The sequence below is a fragment of the Protopterus annectens genome, chromosome 10.part0 (genome assembly GCF_019279795.1).
Source record: "Protopterus annectens isolate FY-2018-M chromosome 10.part0, PAN1.0, whole genome shotgun sequence".
NCBI classification, from domain to species: Eukaryota; Metazoa; Chordata; order Ceratodontiformes; family Protopteridae; genus Protopterus; species Protopterus annectens.
The window spans coordinates 1216690376-1216713149 of NC_056744.1; the positions used below are offsets into that span (position 1 = coordinate 1216690376).

General features: G+C 36.5%; 1 protein-coding gene across 1 annotated transcript in view; it reads left to right on the plus strand.

The window, feature by feature from the left end:
- RGS5 (regulator of G protein signaling 5) overlaps positions 1-22774 on the plus strand; it is a 1393040-nt gene that overhangs the window by 1044302 nt on the left and 325964 nt on the right. The window contains exon 3 of the mRNA XM_044085956.1: positions 20080-20141. Within this exon, the coding sequence (XP_043941891.1) occupies positions 20080-20141 (62 nt within the window). The remainder of the gene's footprint in view (positions 1-20079; positions 20142-22774) is intronic.

Sequence of the window (22774 nt, forward strand, 5' to 3'; positions counted from 1 at the left end):
GTTTACCTGTAGCAAACCTGGCTATGCTATTGTAGGCATTTTCCATTTTATTAAGGTTGCTTTTAGAGAGATTAGTGTATATGGGTGAGGCATAGAGGAGAGCAGAAATTAGGTGAGTGTGAGCAATAGTTATTCTTGCTGCAGGAGAGAGAAAGGGTTTGATCCTGTAGAGAGAGAGAGCCCAGTTTTCTATTAACAGATTTTAAGGTATTATTAATATGGGTGTCAAAGTTAAGGTTGTTATCTATGGTGATACCAAGTAGTTTGGTAGTTGGGTCTGGGGATACAGGAAAACTGTTATTGGATGTTACTGTGAAGTCTATTAGGGGGGACTTACAAGTAGGAGTGAAAAGGAGGAGTTTAGTTTTTTGGGGGTTTAGAAGGAGACAGCATCGAGTAAACCATAGTTCAACTGTGTTAAAGACCTTTTGGGTAAGGGAGTGAAGTTCAGATATTGATATGGCTGAGCATATAAGTGTCGAATCATCTGCATATTGTATGCATGTAGCTTGGGGGATTGCTAGGTGAAGGTCGTTGATAAATATAGAAAATAGGAGAGGTCCTGTTATAGACCCTTGGGGACCCCTATGTTGATGGGTAGATGGGTAGATAGATTATTATGCCATAGCACGGCCTGTTGTCTGTTATCCAGATAGGATTGGAACCATTTTATAGCTAATGCATCTAGTGACAGAGATTTGAGGATTTTTATAAGTAACTGGTGATTTACCATATCGAACGCCTTAGACCGATCTATAAACAGTGCAGAGGAAAACATATTAAGGTTTCATTTTTGTTGATACAGAGAGTGAAGGAAAGAAGGGCAGTAGTAGTGCTGTGTGAAGTTCTGAAACCATGTTGAGAGTTGGAAAGTAAGTTATTATGGATTAGGTGGTCTAGCAATTGTTCATGGATGCATTTTTCCATGATCTTTGCTAGGGGAGACAGTAGGGCAATGGTACGGTAATTGGAGAGTTCAGTGGAGTTACCTCCCTTATGAAGAGGGATAATATGGGAGACCTTCCATATGCTAGGGATGTGTCCTTCAATGATTGTTCTATTGATAAGAATGGAAATGGGGTAGGCAATAGATTTGGCTGCCTTTTGTAGGTATTCAGCGGGTATCTGGTCAGCTGAAGGAGTGCATGGTTTAAGTTTTGGATGAGGGCAAGAATATATGTAGTTGGGACTGGTTTGAAGAGAAATGGAGGGGGTGGGTTAGTGATATAGTTAAAATAGGTAAGTCCTGAGTGGATAGCTGACTGGCAAGGTTTTGAATGGCCTCAGTGAAATAGGTATTAATGGTATTAGCAGTCTGTTTAGGATTCTCTTGGTCTGTGCCTTGTGGTTTGGTGTGATGGATTGACCTGGGTGTAATAATTGATTAATACTTGCCCAGAACTTTTGTGGTTGATTATGGTGGGTCTGCTGGAATTGTAGGTAGTAGTTTCTTTTGTCGGACAGTACTGCTTTTTTAGTTTTGTTTCTTAGTTTCCTGAAGTGTTGTTGATCTATCGGGTTTTTAATTGATCGTTATTTGTTCCAGTATTTACTTCTGAGTTTGATTTTTTGCCTGGTTTCTTTTGAAAGCCATGGGGCAAATTTAGTTCTCATTCTTATAGAGTGCATTGGGGCATGGTTGTCTAGAATGACTAAAGAAGTTAGAGTTAAAGTAATTGACAGCTTCCTCCAGTGGGAGGTATTTTAAGGGAGACCAGTTGCATGCTCTTAGTTCCCTTTGGAAGAGATTGGGGTTGAAGTTTTTCTTGGTTCTAATTGTTCTAGATATGGTTGGGTTAGGTAGAGTGGTTATATGCCTGATGATGTAGGTTAGTGAGTGGTCACTTACATCATCAGGGAGGGTAGCAGATTCATATGTCTGGAGATGACTATGAGAATACAATCTAAGGCACTTTCTTTCTTATTAGGCTTGTTTATCCTGGTAGGGGAGGTAATGGTTTGTGAAAAACCAAATAGGTTTATATGGCTTGTAGGGTGACAACTGCTCAAACACTTCCAATCAATGTTAAAATCACCTAGGATTATGGTTTCTTGAGGCAAATTTTGAGATAGCCAACAGAGGATATTCTCTATTGTGGCAATGTGATTACCAGGAGGAAGATAGGTACAGATAATATAAATGGATTTGAATTTGTTAAGTTGAAGCTTGGTAATAAGAATTTCCGCATTGGAGACTTGAGGTGCTATATAGTCGAAGGTAGTAATCTGTAGGCCGGATTTAAAAAGGATAGCTACATCGCCACCCTTATTGGTTGTACGGTCAAGTCACAAAATATTATAACTGGGTGGGATGACTTCATCATCTTTAGATGAAGGTTTTAACCAAGTTTCTGTTAAACAAAGAATGTCAAAGGAGTAGACTTCTAGGAGAGAATGGAGTTGGGCAACTTTGTTATTAAGGCTACGTATGTTGAGATGAGCTAATAACAGTGAGTTACGTGGTTTAGTAAAGGAATGGATAGGATGAGTGTTGGGGTTGTGGAGTTGAGTGGTAGTAGCAGTTATAGGGCCTAGGTTTGGATGAATGTCACCATCTTTCAAAAAGAGGCGTAGTGTTTGAAGTCTAAGATTTGGGAACTTATATAGAGCTAGAGACTTTCTGGGCTTGGGAGAGTCATATCTAATGTGGGTAATTCTATGGAATTTTGCTGGTAGATAGCTAGGTGTGGATGTTATGTTAACATGGTTAGTGAGAATAGGTAGAGAAGGAGAGGTAGATAGTGTGTTGGGGTGGAGAATGTGTGGATATATTGGGTGTTCATAGGAGGTTAGCAGGTAAGCTAAAGTTAGGGGTGGTAGAAGTGTAAGTATGAGTAACCTCTGTAAGAGGGTTGAGGAGGGTAGCATATGCATCTGGCAGGGTAAGTTGTTAGGTTCTAGTTATAGGTTTGGAGGTATGCTAAGTGTGGCATGAAATAGGTGTAGGGTGTGGTAGGAGAAATTGGAAGTGGTAATTGAAAGTAGAGAAAATGGTGTTAATTAACAATGGGAGGGGCCATGATTAGTGTAAGAGGGAAAGGGTGTGGTTAGATGGTATAAGAATAGGACCCCTGGGGTGGGTGGGAATTGGGGGTAGGGTAGGGGAGCGGAGTGAGCCCGCAGAGTGAATGGAGCAGGTAGAGACAAGTGAAGGAGAATCTAGAGAATAAGCTATCAGCAATGCTGATAGCTGAAGGTAAGTAGGTGAGTCAGGAGTGGAAAAGATCAGAGGTATATCAGGTGGCTATGAGATTAAAAAAGAACAGGTGAGAGTATACAGTTGAAGTAAAGGGTGAGTTAGAAAATAGGAGCAGGTCTAAGACCTAAGGGTCCTCCTACAGGAGGATAAAGCAGAAGATAAGGGTTGGGATGAGGGTGCCACCTAGTGGGCAGATCTAGTATTGCAGGTAAGTATGTAGGGAGCTAGCTGGTTTAGAACCAGGAGCGGAGTGATAGCAAGTAAAAGGGGGGTTAATATGAAGTAGAGGAGGTAAGTTGGATACAGGGTAGATAGGAGTGGGGAGTAAAAGCTGCTGGCTGTTCAGGCTCGTAGCTTACTTTATAACCCCTGAAGCAAGTAGTAGACAGTAGTCAGTTTTACAATCCGGACTTAGTCAACCACATACTTTCTTGCTTCCTTGAGAGAGGGTGCAGGGCAAAAAAAGCCTGTTTAGATGAGACTGCAGAATTGGATAGGGTCCTTTGTCATCAAGTAGGTAGGCTCTTAGAGACTATATCAGGAACAGCACAGTGGAAAGCAGGGTACTTTGGGGAGAAAGAGAAGATAAATGTAGAGGAGAGAAAAGGGTTAGCACATATCAAGCAGTAATGGCAATTAACAAATAATTAGCTTGCATAAAGACACAATTAATAAAATAGCTTCTATACATGCCCTTATTTCTGAGAGAGGCTATAGAAATCAATTGTAAGGCAGTAGTACTGTAACAGTTATAAAGTAGCAAAGGCACTGTTAATAGGCTGAGTAGGACAGCTAACCATATGTTGACTCTAAGTTATAGTACATACATAGAATGCAGTAGAGTAGATGGAGTGTAATGTAGCAAAACAATGCAAAGTTTAAAACAGGAGTCTAGACTATAATCTCAGGATTGAGTTAGGGCAGACAAGAAGGCAGGGTCAGAACCCACCATAAAACAATGGACCAGAAGGTAAAAATAACATACTTATTCTAACATACAGTACACGTACAACCATGGACCAGAAGATAAACAATACCTTCTTCTTACCTACAGTACACCCTTCCCACCAATAACACAATGATTAAGGCTTTGTATTTAATCAAAAAAGAATACACTCACGAGGTCTATATGCTATGCCTAAGGGCAAAGAGATACCATAATGTTATTCAGGATAGCACTCACTAGATACTACTGTTTACCTCAGCATTGTCATTTTTCTGGTCAAAAGACCTACCAGTTAAAGTAGGGAGCAGAGTATATTGCCTATGTAGTTAATTGGCAAGAGCTGCTCTGGAAGGTTTTAACAAAGATTACTTAACCCTTTAAATTGCAATCTTATTAAATAAAACCTAAAGATATTAGCAAGAGCTACTCTGGAAGGCGTTAACACTGATTATTTATCCCTATAAATTGCTGAGTTATTAAGTAAATCCTAAAGCCGATTTGTACATCCGTTCACTAAGGCAGTCTAAGGCCAGTCTATAAATGCTTTAAACTAGTATCATTATAGCATAAAGAGCCAAGTAATTAGCTTAGTTTGAAAGCCGAGAAGTTAAAAAACACTTGGTTCATTAATTCTCAAATAGTGGACAGCTAGAGGGGAAATAATACCTTTATCTCATGGCTGTCCAAATTGGAAAACACACTCCTTTTCTTGTAGCTAAAAATAGTGAATTTCCCTCTCACAAACTCTTTCAACAGTTTAGATTAAATAAATCAAAAGTGGGTTACAAGTGCCCTTTTTTCTGAACCTACTCCCTAAATGTTTGCCCATTACACCCTGATCATTATTCTGGTGAAGGCAAGTCAAATTCAGCTTCCCAATCTTTTTCTTCTTCTTTTGGCTTTTTCCTGGTTAGGGGTCACTACAGCGGATCACCTGTCCGCTCATGATTGGCAGTGGAGTTTTACGGTGTCGAGTTGCTAGCCCGGTGCCCAACTTTCCACAAAAGGTACACACATGCACACATTCATGCCTAAGGCCAATTTAGAGTGTCCAATCCACCTACAGCATGTCTTTGGGATGTGGGAGGAAACTGGAGCACCCGGAGAGACCCACACGACCACAGGGAGGACATGCAGACTCTGCACAGAAGGCATCCCAGCCAAAAATCAAACCGGAGAACCTCTTGATGTGAGGCAGCAATGCTAACCGTTTCACCACTGTAGCCACCCTAATTCAGCCCTTATTCAGCTTCCTAATAAAAACTTTTAATTCCATCAGGGAATCAGTCCCATCTCCTGCAGTGTCTGGTAGAAAGGTAAAACCTTTTTCAAAAAGTTTGACGTGAACATCCAAAATATTTAACTTGTTGTAGTTGAAAATCTTGTAATCCCCTAGTTTGTATATATACCCTCCTATAACATAACCTTGGTCTTAGATGGGAAAGGATTGATTTCCTTTCCCTGCTGTTGCCTCTTATTCCTCCTTGTTTCCTTCTTCCTCCTCTTCTTACTCCTTCCCTGGAGGTTACCCCATGGACTGATAGTAATAATTCTGCAAAAATCTTTCCATGGGAGTATGTTTGCAAGATGGCCTCTCAGATCGCCTCGGTGAGGGAGGGAGAATCTAAAGAGTCTGGAGAAACAACATCAGAATTGTTATCAACATAGCAAGCCCCTCTTTGGGTCATCAATTGTACACCTACCTGTGACCCAGAACTAAACTTCCCTTTGCCTTCAGCCTGCTCAATATTAAATTAAGAAAGACGGCACTACTGTTAGATTTATTTTTAACAATATGGTAGAACAGATTATTCTTTTATTAGTCATTACCATCATGCTCCAATTTTGTTGCTTCTTTTTCATATCCCCACACAATCTACCTTGTTAAAAATATTGCTATATCTACTTTTATAAGAATAAAATAATAGATCCTTTTTATGTTAACATTCAAAATTTCTAATTCATCTTTCAGCAAATTCATTTGCCTAGCATTATCCAGTAGTGTCATTAACTCACAACCATGCCTGCCCAATATAGATGTCAGTTCAGTATATAATTCAGAATCACTAGAAATGCCATCAGGAAACTTCCACAAACTAAGTCCATTGGGTACCCACTTATGGAAAATTGAGAAAGCGAGTGATGGTTGTGCAACGTTCAGTACCAAAAGATGTGGAAATTGCAAGCAGTGTCAATATATTTTGGAGGGAGATATAGTACCCATTAAATATTTGGGGTATGGCTCCTATCAATTGAGAAGTATGGACAATTGCAGATCCCCTTGGGGGTTTAAGTGCCTTTATGTCAGAGTTGTATGTCTTTCAATGCTGGAAAGACAGAAAGTCCTTTGAGAAGAAGGATGTACGATCAATGTTATGATGTTACCAAACAAAATGTAAATAATGCCCTGTTTAGACATTCAATGTTTTGTGGTGGGGAAAATGGGTTGTTTTCAAATTTACAGTGTTAGAGAAGGTAGATAAGAACTCAAGAGGGTGACTATGGCAGTGCACCTTGTTGTTATGACAACTCAGACTGATTGCTACTGCTCCTCCAGGGTTGAATGACCATGTTTCTTTAGTGTTTTAAGGATGTGGGCTATGAAATTATAAATACACATTTTTTGTGTTTTATAATGTAGTAATCTCTCAGATTATTTATGTGGTGATTGTTGAGGTTTTCAGTAAAATGTTCAAATGAAGTATTTTACAACAATATTTTTATATTATACTATTTATGTGGGAAATTAACTTGACAGTTTCAGTGAGGATTTCTATTCAATGCATATTGGTATTGGTTGTTTAGGCTGTGACTTCATTATTTTTTTTATATTTAAAAAGATTTATATTGGACTTATTTTAGTTCTGATGAAGTTCTTGTTGTGAACAAAGTGCTAAACTGAAGCATATGTTTTTTTCACTATGTTCTGGAGTTCCGGTGGTTTCTTTCAACACCTATGATATTTGTGACTGCTATTGACATAGTTTTTTCAGCTGACCCACTGCTGTGTATTATAGCTCTGTTGGCTCTGTTATAGGTAAAACATTTTTTTCTAGCATATTATATTCTTGTTCCTTCCCTTGAATTCTTCAGATGTGTCTGTGGAAGCTGTTATTATTGTCATCCATCTTAATGGCAAGCAAGTTTACCTTGAATGAAGATTTGCTTCTTTTGATTACTATTGAGTTCTTTTAATCTTCTAAATATATCTTAACTTTGTTTGGAAAATAAATATACTTTTTATATAGTTATTATGAAAATAACAGAGTATATTTTTATATAGTTAGGGTCAATATGATGGAAAACAAAGGAAAATTGGATATTTTTATAATGACAGATTATGGTATTTGTATTTCATATGAGCAAGGATCAATTAAGTTTTAAGTTAAAAGCTGGGTTCAGGTTTGTCAGTAATTTCTCTCTAATATATTTGACAAGCAGGCGGGGTATTTTGTTTAGATTTATACACTTGTGCAAGGCATTGGATAGATTCTTAAAGGTACATACACACACATTGATCCCTCTTAAAAAGATTGCCCTTTGAAAAAATATCATAGTTAGACATGCATTACTATAGACATTAGAAACAAAACACAATGCTCATGTCCAAGTTGCTTCATATCTGCTGCTGGGTTTAGAGATGTGACCATATCTCATAACATAACAGTTTGGACCAAATTTAGCAACAAGGATGGTCTGTGGTGCACAACTTGTATCAGGACAGTCTGGATTTGTCACAGGAATAGGCATGCCCTCCGAAACTCCTTCTGGAATTGGAACACCAGACAACTCACTCTGAGATAAAGAGTCTTTCTCACAAGCTATGTGCTGTGGTATATGCTTGGACACCAGTCTCAAATGTTTCCAATTCCACCTAAATTATGTTATATATATATGGACGAATTTGAAAAAGAATTCATGTTTCAGAGTAATTTTTTTGTGAACAATGTTGTCTTTTATAGATGTTACATTGATGATCTTATTTTTATTTGTAAGGGTGAAATATCTTTGTTTGAACAGTTTATGATACATTTGAATGAAAACACACATGGGTTAAAATTCATTGCACAAAGTTCATTACATAATATTTCATTTTTGGATGTGGAATTCTATGTAGGGAAGGATAATTTGATACAACATAAACCATTTAGGAAATCTACAACGGTGAACATTTTTTTACATGCCAGCAGCATGCATCCACCCCATTTGATTAGGGCATTACCAGAAGGGGAATTTAAAAGAATTTTAAGGAATACTTCTGATCCTGAGTTATGGGAAGGAGTCTGTGATGAAATTCTCACTAGACTCATATCAAGAGGGTATGATAGTATGGTACATGCCAGCAGCATGCATCCACCCCATTTGATTAGGGCATTACCAGAAGGGGGGAAGGAGTCTGTGATGAAATTCTCACTAGACTCATATCAAGAGGGTATGATAGTATGGTACTCTCAGCTATTAGGAATAGGTTGTGTAGAACTAAAGTTTTTGGAATGGGTAGATATTATGAGAAAGGTCCCCATTCATTGGTTGCATTGACACAAGATAAGATATTTTTTTGTTTCTAGATTTTCTAATTTTTCAATTGTGGTGGAAAAAATTCTGAAAGAATTTTGGCATGTTGTTTGTGATTACCTAAATGTAGGTCATTTGTTTCCTAGACATATAACATTTTCTTACAGTAGATATCACAATTTAAAAGAATTGTTGAACAAAAAATTGGAATATTCTACTGATGCGAATGTTGACATGCATTGTTGTGGGCGCTGTTTGGTATGTGAGAGGGTAAAAAACATGCATGGAATGAAAATAAATGGCAAAAAATATTTGGCATTTGAGAAATTTGACTGTCTGTCATCTGGGGTGGTACATACTTTAGGATGTGATTGTAACATGCCTTTATGGTATATCAGACAGACTACCGGGAGGGTTAAAGTGCGTATTTTGGAGCACTTAGGGGACATCAGGAGGGGAAATATGGTAAGTCCAGTAGCTTCTCATTTTATCAATGTACATAATGGGAACATTGATGGTTTTTCATTTAGTGTATTGGGTAGGCCCCATTTATGTGTAGGGAATTTTAAGACTGCATTAAGCAGGTTAGAACACAGAATGATTTTAGGATACCATACACTGTATCCCAGAGGAATGAATTTAGAGAGTGGACTTGTAGTATAAAATAGAGTAATTTTGGAATAGTTTATGTTATATTTATGAAATTTGAATATTTTAATGCATTTATATGTATTTAAATGCTTTATATATTTAATTGTTGCAATGCATATTTGGTAAATAATGAGTTGGCTTTTTTCAGATAAAATGTTAAATAATTTGTATAAAATGTTAAATTATTTATGAAATTACAATTAGATGAATTTATTAGTATTTATAGGTATTTAGTTTAGCAGTACATGATAGTAGGCATGTAGTGTTTATATAATATTGTTAGGCAATGGTGTTTGAATGAAATATGTTTAAAGTGCATTTGAAGCGTTAATTGAATAATGATGAATGTAATAATTATTTAATGAATTAATTGATGAGAATATAAAAAGAAGATGTGTGTATATGGTTAGTGTTCCACTGAAGGCGAATTGCCGAGGTACCAGAACGCAAGTTTTCGTACGGATTAAAGGAATCTTCTTTTTCACTTCACCTTTTTGCCTCTTTCTTTGGTGTTTTTTTTGACAATTCCACCTAAAGTCTGTTCCTTGTGATTCCACAATGTATGATCTCTGCTCTCGTCAAATATTCTTCACAACACCAGTCCAATCATAAACGTTTATGTTTGCATCCTTAGCACTTCTCCTTTTCATAACGGACTGAGTGGTTTGCTAGTTTTATCGTAGTAAGACTCCTGGGTTAGGCGTTTCTTCAACAGATTGGTTTTCACTGACCTGTTGTTCTTGACACATGGAACCAACAATTGACTACTGATTGGTAATATGGTTCTGGTTTGTCTTGACAGAAGTCTCCGAGTTGGTGAACCAAGATGTTTATCATGAGGAACATTTTTGAAATTCAAGAGATTCAGGAAAACATCACTATTATCTACTGACTGCGGGTATTCAGGACTACTTGTGACATGAGTAAATCCCATTCTTCAGCAAATCTTTTGAACTGTTGGCTTGTGAACTGCACGTGCCATTGTCAGATATAACTTTGTGTGGACTACCATGTATTGCAAAATGATGCTTCATCTTAGTGATGACTACTGGATGCTAGGTTAGGAAGTAAGTCAATCTCAAACCAATTGGAGTAATAGTGTACTAACACCAAATAATGTTGACCATTCCACTCAAAGATGTTGGTGGCTACTGTCGACCAAGGTAGGTCCAGAATCTGGTTTAGCTGATGTGGTTCCTTCTGTTGATGTAGCTTAATACTATTACACATTGAACAAGAAGAAAGTGCTCTCTCAATATCTTGTGACACAGAATGCCAAAATACTAGTCCTCTCACCCTTCTTTTAGGAGAATCGATTCTTGGGTAGCCATGATGCAAGATAGTAATGTATTCTTGTTGCAAGATCTTTGGAACAATTACTATCAGACCTTTCATAATGATACCTTTGTCAGACAAAATCTCATCTCTGTATGGAAAATAAGGTTGCACTTCTTGAGGTAAACTAGATTGCTTTGACAGCCATCCTTGATTAATAAAGTGGTTGAGCCTCTGTAAAGGATCTGTAATGTGCTAGAAAGTTCTGGGGATTACTAGTGAGTGCTGCATGGACTACAGTTGCTGCCATGTGCCATTATGATGCACTTTGTAAAGATAAAAACAAAAGTTGGATGTCCCCCCTCAGATCGCATACAGCCTCAAAGAGTTTGGTCTGGAACCTGGCTGTCAAAGCTGCAGTTCTATGTTTCTTTTTCTATTAAGGTTTATGAGTTTAAGCTGATTTAGAAACTCTCTGTTCTAAATAAATTATGGGTATACTCTTTCTCTTGGAAAACAACACTGTTAGGGGCATAATACACATTTTATTTCATTAAGGCTTTGATTAAGATAATATCCTGTTCAATGTATGGTGCAGTCAGTTGAAAAGGCAACAGAAACATATTCTGATTAAGTTTGGGATTTACACATAAAATACATTAAATGCATAAGATTGCTATAACTTAATCAACTGATGCCTGGTTCCCCACAAATTAAAACTGCTCCCTAGAAAGAAAGAAAGAAAAAAATATATAATGAATTATTTCTTCCCTAATACAAATAAATAAGTAATATGCAAGTAAGTAAAGAAAGAAAGAAAGAAACCAGTAATGGCAGGAAAGTGCATAATAGTTTATATGTTTATTAGGTAATATAGAAATAATGACATTTTTTATACAGTAACATTAGCGGTTCAGCACAGATTTCTAGCAAATAATGGGTCAGAATTTTATAGCTGTAAGAGTAGAAAATAGCCTTTATGCAGCAATTTATTTTTTGATATAAAGAAGTAGTGAAGTCATTTTTGCAAGTCTTTGAAACTGGTTCTTCATAAACTTGTTACAAGAGCTAATGATAGTACTGCCTTATAGATTTAAAAACGGGATTATAAGTAACAAATTCCCTTTGATTTCCTTACAGAATATACTGCTCATGATAACACAGGCAGAAAGTTGGCTGTCATAGTGTATGTCATACATACTGAATTTCATCTAAAAATAATGATATTGCTGGTAGACAGCAGTGCATTGAAACCTCTGTAGTGAACACTCTTCTGTTTTCAGTACAAACTGTAAAGCAATGTCTTAATGCACACATGGTACATCACAAAAAATTGTATCTGACGTGAAAGAAGCATAGTCTGATTCCAACACTGTTACATTTAAGAGCAAAGAGGATGGTGCTGGCATTATGCATATTCAGTATTATCATTATGTAATTAATTTCAGAACAGTTAATTCTTTCAACCATTCACCTGTCTTAACCAGAAACATAACATGTAGCAGCTGAGGATATGCTTAGAAACTACAAAACATGTATTTTAACAGCACTCTATCTTATATGAGCAGGTGTTTAGTGTATTTAAAAGCTACACATTAGTAGGAAAATCTCACAAAACAACTATAGATGTGATTTTCTTCTTTATTACAGTAGTTCCATGAAAGCATTATTGGCCTATTCATTTATGTTTTTGGTGAAAAAAATATAGATATTAAAAGAGTTTTGTCATGTTTAAGCAAACAAGTTTGATAAAAGAAGTTCACAGTTTAGCACAATAATGGAAAGATGCAGTCTTAAGAACACTGCAAGCAATGAACACTAAAACAAATGAAGTAAAAGAACAAATAACTGCTATTCGTAACACCATTAAAAGTGCAGAATGGATTGAATTCTCTGATAAAATAAGTTGGCAGTCTTATTGTTGGACTGCATTAGTGAAAAATTATCTTTCAAGTTAAATTATCCAGAAAACCATAAAATGAATTAAAGCTGACAAAGTATGATGTTGAATTAAGGTTGAGCAGAAAGTATATTAGAAAACTTGAAATAGAAAAGGTTTGGGATTTTATGACCTTAACTCTAAATATTATACAAAAATCGGTTACAGTCTAATTAAAACATATGCTTAAGTACTGAAGGCATGCACTCATATCTGGCATATAACTAGTCTTCCAGGCATACTGGTGTGAAATGTAGACAAAATACTTCATACTCATTGTCTGCTGGAAAAAAGGGGAGGTTATTTTTAGAAAGCATGATTTATGATAGCTCATGTGATGGCTCCTAAAACTGGTCAATAAAAATAATCTAAACCAAGAAGAACTGCATTATGGATCGAAAATATAAAAATTACTTTTGCTTCCCTTGCCTTGTTAAGTTTCAGATTAGTTTTCAACCTTGCTGTTTTAGTATGTGAATGGACAAAATCAGTTTAATTATCGTTGACCAAGTGCAAAAAAAATGTTACAACCATGAGCAAAAGCAATCTGGCTACAAGCTAATACCACAATGAAGCATAAAATCATATTAACATATGGCATTTATTTCCTTTTCCTTAGTCAGCACTGCAGAAGGGTCATATTTTATAAAATATAGAATTGTATTTTCTTAGATGGATTTTTAATAAAACTAATAATAAGAGAAATAAAAACTTATCAGCAGTAATGTTACTCTTAATGTGGTTTCTTTAAAACTTAATAAAAGTTAGCATATAGTTATAAAACATAAAGTCAGAAATTATTTAAGCTAGATGGTCTGATATTGTGAGCAATATAGTGTGAGAGTTCATTGGAATACTAAATCTTAAACATACATTTAAGATATAAGGAAGAACAGAGGAGTTCTGATTATAATCAAACATGAAATAAATATCCCAGACACATAAGAATACAAATTAGTCAAATACAGAATAACACTTACAAAAAACAAACTGCACCCAATATTAATAGAATCTGGTACTACAGTGCAGAGAGTGTTAGAGCTCTGAAATGCTAATATGTTTTGTTAGAGTGTTCTGAATTTGATCTCTTCATTCTTAGCATGCAAACTTTGGGCCTCTGAGCAAGTTAATGACTTAGGGCACCCATAGAGGTCATCTGGTTAAGAAATAATGAAGTCACAAGTTAAGAAAAATGTAATTTATAATGTTGTTAAGGAAGAGATAAAATAAACAGGTTCAATCCCCAGTTGTCTACTCTGTGGCTTTGCAGAAGTATGTTTTTGCTGTTTGCCATTCCTTTCTAAAGCAATGTCCTGAGAGTTTTGATGTTGTATGGAGGTTTTCTCATAGACAGTTTCCTGTTGATGCCTATAGACATTTGTTGGCCACACTAAAGTGATGTCCATGGCCTGGTTGCCCTGAGACTGAAGCAAGGGTCCATGTTTTTCTCCATGCTCATGTGGGGCCTTTGTGGAAGTCCATTGCGGGCAATCTACATTTATCAAACCTTTTTTCTTTGGGTGAGGGTAAGATGTTTTATGGTGATTATCACTTACCTGGACTTCCCTTGCTTAAATGCACTGATTGTGTGCTATTTGTGGCTGTGTGGCATGTTTGAAAAAGCAGATGTTCCATTTGCTTTTATCATCAGCAACTAGTTTTGTCTGTTACTTTGTAGGTCTTTAGGCACTGGTTGTGGTTCAAAGGATGTGCAATAGGCTGAGACTGTTCCATTTGGATATTTCTTTGTTATCTCATGTAGATGCATGTTCTTTTCTTTTTTATACTGCTGTTTATGTCATTGAACTTTTTATACATTTTTCTTTGCATTGTTATCTTTAATGTGTTTGAGCTGTTGTTTATTTGTATTGAATGATTTGTTTCCAATAAATCAAACCCTAGAAGATATACCTTTACGATCAAGTGTACTAAGTAGAAGGACTTTCTGACAAAAAGCAGATGTATATTGTCAAAGAAGAGTGCGTTAACTACAAAGGTATCTAGGCTCCAAATGAACATGTCAGAGCTGAGGGGAGTATCATTTATATGATATGTGCATGGTTGCCCATGTTTCACAGAGAACTTGGTACTACATGTTTTAGCAATTAGCTTTATGCTATGGTCCTGGCAAAATAGGTCTGTATATGTTAGGTCCTATTGTATTGTCTGAAAGTTCTCTGAAGAGATGATGATAGCTCCAAGTCTGCAATCTGCAAATCTCTTAACATCACCTTTAAACTCTGAGAAGTAGAAATGGCCCTAGCACCTGGGGACTCCACTTGTAATGATCATTTTATGGGACAACAGGCCCCCACTCTGAATAAATTGGGTTCTGTCAGTGAGCCAGTCCACTATCCACTGGGTTACAGAAGGGTTTACATTTAGTTTCTAGATAATACTAGAATCTGGGATGGAATCAAAGGACTTTGTCAGGTCAAGAAAAGTGTTGTGTACCAATCTGCCACGTGCAATACCTCAGTGACTTTTGCAAATAAGTTTAGAAGGTAGGATCCTCCTTTTACAAACCTGGGCTGGCTTAGGTCCAAGGATAGTAAGCTACCAATATTTTGGCTTATGAGTTCCATAATAATGCACTCTGTTACTTGGCAAATAAGGCTGGAAAGTCTTATTGGACTGTAGTTGCCAGGATCAGTGGAAGGTCCACCCCTGTGGAGGGTGATGACCATAGCTGCTGTTCATGGCACAAAGCTAGTACAAAGTCCTAAGCCAGTATCAAGGCTACAGTTAAAGAGATTTAATAGTGAGCTGGTGACTCTGTGCTTCATAGTGTAAAAAAAAAAAAAACAACCAGGAACATTATCTGGGCACACAGAACTAGTGTCCTTGGTTTGGACAGTACCCTTAGGGTGTAATGGGTGCAGACACAATGACATGGGGGGGTGTTGGAGGGAATGGAGAGATAAAATCTGTGACAATGTATCTGCTAGTGTGTTTGCTCTTTCCTTAGGGGCTGAGAAGTCATTATTGCTTTATATGAGTTTAGTGCAGCATTGGGAATTTTCCTAAGGTTCCTAACATAATTATCTTTTCTCAGAGAGGCAGTTTTCATTTAAAAGACATGCTGTAGGTGGATTGGACACTCTAAATTGGCCCTAGGCATTTGTGCATACGTGTGCATACCTTCTGTGGAAGGTTGGGTGCCGGGCTGGCAACTCGACACCGTAAAAACTCCACTGCCAATCATGAGTGGACAGGTGATCTGCTGTGGCAACCCCTAACTGGGAAAAGCCGAAAGAAGTAGAAGAAGAAGAATTATCCTTGGAAGATTTGATTTTTTGCTAAGTTGTATGTTTCTGGAGTGAGGGGTATTCTGTTTATTTCTGAAGATGTTTTTCTTTTGTTGCATAGTTTGATTATACTATGGTTCTGCCATACAGGTTTTTTCCTAAACTCATATTTGTGTCAAATAGGGACCTATGTTTATGCATGCATTAAGGTGTGAATAGAAAGTATCAGTAAATGCAGCAGAGTTTGCAACTTTGTCCTCAAAGGGTGGGGGGCTCTTAAAGTACATCAGGTCATCAGCTAGCTGTAGATGATCAGATTTGTCTCTGAAAAATCTCTAAAGGCATGATGGTTTGTGGGCAAGTTGGGCTTGGCCCTCATGGTAAATACTGCTGAATGTTAAACAAGTAAATGTCATTTCCCATGTGTTTTGGGTGAGGTCAAATCCAGTAGTTCAGTTCAGACATGTTTGTCAGTTCACAGCCCAGCACAACAAAACATAAATATCAAAATGTTAAATTATTGCTGTAGTTCCAGAAAACAAGTAATTAATACATATAAACAATAAGCACATTAGGAAGTAATAAATAATATATTCATTACATGTATTAATTTTAAAGTTATGATATGTTCTATCAAAGTTCAAATATGGTTTGAAAAGTGGTTTTGCAATGTTTGTTTGGTGTAGAGATTTATGACTATGAATTGCTGCCAGGTTTCAGCAGTAGTTATGGGTCTGAAGCTTTAATTCACTTTTGTCTATCAGTAACTCTGAGCAACTTGCATAATCATATAGTCCTCCAAGGTCACCTCTGGAAGTGGCCATTATGTACAGTGTTTTTTTTTTTTTTCTAGGTAATGAACAAAATAGAACATATAATAACCTGAGTACTTATTTAACTAATTTGATAGATAATTCACAAAAACAAGATACTTTCAATGGTTAAGCCTATCTAAAATATATTTCTAACTCGGATAGTAAAGAAATCTCAACCTACTATATGACAAAATATTAAAAATTTACATATGACTGCACCTCCCCAACCTAAATACAGCAACATGATTCATTAAGGAGTTCTCCACCCATTAAATGCATAGAGCTAACAGTTCCTACCAGACCCATGTTATCTCAGTTGTTGTGTCTTTCGGCTTTTCTCGGTTAGGGGTCGCCACAGCGGAACTCCGGTCCGCTAATGATTGGCAGTGGATTTTTACGTGGAGAGTTGCCCAGCCCTGACGCACAACCTTCAACGAAGGTAAGCCCATTCATGAAGGTCTCCACACAGAAGACACTCTAGCTGAGAATCGAACAGGACAACATCTTACTGTGAGGCGACAACGCTACCGCAGCACCACCATCGCAGTCAGGCCCATGTTATCTCAGTAAATTCAAAAAACACCATGGTGGTTCACCACCATAAATAAGCTATGTAACAATAGAAGAAACTCCTTAAATTATGTAGTAGATCCAAAGCCTCTCTTCACAAGGATAATATCAAAATCTTTGCAAATCTTTAGGCAAGAGCACTATCAGGTCCACTAAAAGAACCCATGAACTGTTCACAACAAAATAAAAAGTCAGCTGGACTAAGGGAACTGAGCAAATATATTCAAAAATAAATGAAAGAAATAAAAACAATACAAAGTCCTAGTAGGCAGAGGTAAAAATATATTTAATAGAAAACAGTAAGTGCTTTCACGGTTTAAAATCGCTTCATCAGACAAAACCATAGTACATAACCACACATTTTAAATAGAAAGCAACCTATCAGAACACTCCATCTCATAGAAACAATTAACATTTAAAGAGTCAATTACAAAACACATTAATTAATGCTTGCAAGGTCATGCATACAGGAATGGTTTTAAAGATGCAGTATCATTAATGCCAGGGGCTTTGTGTGCTCTGAAATAGAGTATCTGCATATGTTCACATGCTTCAGTTTTAACTTTAATGTTGCCCCCCCCCCCATCATCAACATCTACTAATTCCAAAGTAAAAAAGTAAAAAGTAAAAAATTTGAACTCATGTTGTGGTCCAAATTCCTGTACATGTTTAGCCAAGTCTACAGAGGCTGTAGATTGTGACCATGTAGTACACACGGCATATTTTGACTTGACTAAGGCCTTCAACACCATCCCCCATGGCATCTTAAAAAAACTAAATGCTTTAAAAATTAAACTTGTGTAGTAAGGTGGATAGCAAACTGTTATATAGACTGGACCTACACAGAGCAAATTGCAGGTACCTCATCAAAAAGTATGAAGATGAACAGTGTATCTCCCAGGGCTCAGTGTTGGGACCTCTCCTTTCTGGTACTCACTTCTCAGCTCTCCAAGCATTGAGCCAAGACTAATGTCTTACAAAGGTTTCAGACAGTTGCAGACTGGGTGATGTTGTTAAGTCACCCGTTGACATCCAAACCCTCCAGAATGAACTCTCCCTAGAAAACTCCAGGTGTACTAAAAATGTACTCAAACTAAATGCTAAGGCATGTGGGATCATAGGTTTCAGTAGATGACCAGTCCCTTCATCATACTATGGACAACATACCACTACAAAATGAACATGGTTTTAGGGAAGGAGGTGGATGAGTTGATAGCTCCCTCTCTTCTTCCCATTATGCAACAACTGTTGTTAGCACATAAGCAGTGGCAAAGTCGACTCAAAATACCAGTAGCAGCTACCAGACCACCAACAGCATAGTATCAGTTATATTTATAATAAAATAACAACCAGAAAGATGTTAACCACTTTTGTCTGACTATAGTTTCATAATGGACTTCTTCAGAACCAGTTGTCATCCTCAACAAATCATGTTTAAGTATTTCACATTCTTAAAAATATACACCCTATAACAAAAACATCTAAAATGAATGAATATAAAAAGTTATACAAAATACATGGAATTAAATAAATGTTATAAAAGTAGTAATAGTTAAATAAAAATGTATGGAATCATTTAAAAATACAGTAATAATTAATTTAATAACCAAACATTTGTGATAAAGTTTAGCAGCTGTAAGTTGCAATGCTGAATTAATGTAGGCATTTTTATTTATTCTCATTGCAGTAGTGGCATTTAGTCTTAGCTGCCATTACAACTCTTTGTATTACACTCTTGTTTATAACATACCGCTTCTTGGATCTTGTAAGACGTATTCAAGGATACCAAATTCAAACTTACAAACATTCCTTTAAATGTGTCAATTTTAGTAACTGGTTTTTTTTTTCATTTTTTTCTAGAAATATTACAGCTATGCTCATAAATTCTAGTTTATATAAAAATGAAGAAGTGGCATATTACACTATATATATGTATATATATATATATATATATATATATATATATATATATATATATATAAACTTCTATACTTTCCATTCTTCAAATAAGCAACAGAGTTAAGCAAATTGTGCAGAGTTAATGTTTTGCTTCAGACTAGGTAGAGGTGCTGTCTACAGTCATCATATTTTCTTGTCACTTAATATGATTTTTTAGTATTAAAAAAACAAAGAGACTGACGTGTTTTTTTTCTTTAAGAAGTTTTTCATGTCCTGGACTGTTTTAAATACAAATTATGGGGTTTCCCCAATATTTCTAAAATATTCTCACTGTCTTGAATGTGTTCCAGTTTTTACTCACAATATTAATAACATCATTGAAATATGATGTATATTGTAAAATAAGAGCTCTTTCATACATATTGTTTACATTCCTATCAGGGCATAAGTGCCCTGAAGGTTGTAAATGAGTGAGTGATATATACAGATGAGCTGCATTTACTGAATTTTATCACAATGGCATGTCTGAAACAAATTTGTATATAATAATGATATTGCTAAATGTGCTGGCATTAATGACATTACACTGCCACTAATGACATTACACTGCCACTGATGATGAAAGGACACACAAGCTGTTTTATGCTAAAAACTATGCAACTAAGTTCAGGACTGGCAGGTTATGAGGTTTTTTTCATATGTTAGTTTACTGAATTTTATGTGAACTTGTCCATCAAGCAAAACATTTGTTTGAGTTTCATACCAATAGGACTTTCTGACAATAAGGACAAATATTTGCAGAGTTGAGTAATGCCAAATGGTAATTCCATCCATGTTTCAGAATGTCTCTCTTTTTATCAGTTGAATTACTTTGAATTTGGTGGGTATGCCCTTCAAAGCGTTTAGTTTCTGTTGGTCACTTCTGAGAATAAATGACTGTTTGACACTGTATACCATGACAAAAAATGCTAAAACAGTTTTCAGAGATGACTAAAATGCTAAAGGAGGTTTTTTTTTAACAGACCATTACCAGAAGAAGCAGTGCAGTGGCGAGACTCCTTGGATAAAGTGCTTCAAAACAACTGTAAGTGCCAGGCTTTTCAGCTTGCTCATTCCTTACAAAAAGCAACAGTAATTCAATTACTGGTGTAGTACACCTTGTTGTTGTTAGCTGTGAAGAAAGAGATTCTAGTGGTATAGGATGCCATGAGTTTGGGGCTTCATTTCATTGAGTCAGTGTGCATGTGTTTCAGAAGAACATATTTCACCAACTTGTAAGTCTTCATGTTACTCATTCCTTACAAAAAATCAACAGTAATCAAACTGCTTGTTTAGTACAACTTGTTGTTAGGAGTTCTGCTGAATGACATTCTGGTTCATCGAGCTGTGGTGTGCGTGTGGGTGTTTCACTTGAACACATTTCATCAACTTGCAGTGTTGAGGAAGAGACTGCTGATTTGTAAATGTAGTGTTTTACAAGGAAACACATGTCTGCAAATCAGTTCATAGTGTTTGAAATCTGGTTGCATTTATATCATTGTGGAATTTCTCCTCAAAGATCACTTGACAATGGACTAAGTGATTTAGTTCAATTCCCCCATTGCGTGATTACAGAATTAAGAGTATATAAAGTTGGGGAATGGAAGGTTGGCAGGGAAAAATGTAAATGAGGTTTGCTTGACTTATTTTTAAAATACAATGACTTGTACTTAGCAAAATAAATCGCAATGACTCATACCAAAAGGACTTTGCAGAAAACAAACATACTTCTAGTGTCTTGAACAAAAGGTCTTCTAGGATGTAACAAAACTAGATTATATTGGTATTACATTAAATTACTCAATTAGCACATCAATAAACTAATTAAAATAAAATAAAAAAAATCATTATTATAAGAAACTTCCATTCCTGTTCTTTATTTGAACCATAAAGTTGCAAAGTATTACATTTTAAAATATAAATTTAAAATATAAATAACTTCCTCAAAACTTAATAAGGAATCAAATAACTTCCCCCTGTATAATCACACAAAATATGTCCAAATACAGCATTTAAGCAATGAGACATCCCTATTGCATGTTCTATCACTGTACTCTCATTTTTTTCACTGTACGTATAGTTAACATGCTCCTACAATCTAACTTTAAAACTTCTAGTAGTTTCAACAATATAAAGATTACAGGGACACCAAATGCCATACATAACATCCGTCATAATAAAAGCAAAATTTCAGTGCAACATGGCACTGGTATTATTTATTTTAGTCACCCTATTAACATAATTACAAATATAGCACCTACTGCAAGGAACCACATTAAGCTTGATTTTTGAAATGGTAAATTTTTACCAATAGAATGTGAAATCTTCAGCCTATTAGAAACAATTGAATAAGTGAATATAAAAAAGAATATTTCCCAGAATGCCCTGGAATTAAAAAAAAAAAACAGATTAGCCAATTAACTAGTCAATACGTTATATTCAGTTACAGATTTTTATACAATAGACACATGTCATAATGAGAAGCATTAAAGTCCTATTTTTCCACTGCAAGATTCCCATATGCATCATTATAGTTGCTTTTCATAGGTTCATAGGTTCATAGGTTCATACTAGGCTATCTGCCCAAGGGCATTTAGTTATGAATAAAAACTATGCCTATCATTTTCTGTGCCTCTGTCAAGCAGTGACACTGAAGTAATCCATCCATTGGTCAAGATTCCTCTTGAACAAGGCCAGCGAGTGCTCTGCCTCACATTTTGTTCCACAGCATAGGAGTCTCTGGGTGATGAATCTGTCCCTCCAGCACATTCTATTTATAACCGTGTCAAGGTTTAAGTCTCCGCCCTTGTGGTTCTGAGGATCTAGATTTTTGAGGTGAAGCATATTCATCAAATCTGGGTTTGACATGGCCTTATATGTCAGGCACAGGTCACCTCTGAGCAAGCGGTATGAGACTGAATAGAGCTGGAGTTCTTTTAAGACATATTTTGAGACCCTTTATCCTTTTGGTGAGGAACTTTTGGGGCCTTTCAAGCTGCAGCAGGTGTCTGGTCAGATACATTCTCAATCATAGGTCTAATGAGTGATGAGTACAGGGGCGATGACCTTCCTTGATCTAGATGTGAATCCCTTCATGATCAGGTGGGCAATATAGAAGGTTTTCTAACTACTTTAGCAACATGAGTGTCAACTGTGCTCAGTGGATTGCCACCTATATGGTAGCTAGGGGTAACCTTGTTTCGTTTAACTTCAGGCCATGGCTCTGGCACCAGTTATCCATTTCTGATATCTGTGTCAGATGTGTTTTCAACTAGCAGTCATCTGCAAACTTTGTCAGCCATAACCCTCCTGTGTTTGCTTGTACTTCAGAAAAGTAGATGACTGAGCCCTGTGGGACACCACTTGTGACAGGCTTTGAGTCTGACATGGCTCCAGCAACTCTGACCCTGTGGGTTCTGTCACTTAGCCAGTTTGCAACCCATCTTGTGATGTATGGGTTTACATTCAAGCTGATGAGTGATGATACCTGAGTGGGGTATTAAGGCCTTTGCCAGATGGACTGCCTTTCCCTCATCAATGGCCTTGGTGACTGTCTCGAAAAAGTCAACCAAGTTTAAGAGGCAGGATCTGCCTTTGACAAAGCCAAACTGGGTTGGATCCAAAGTCTGCAAGTTCCCTATGTCTTTATTTATGAGTTCCATTATGATCCTCTCCATG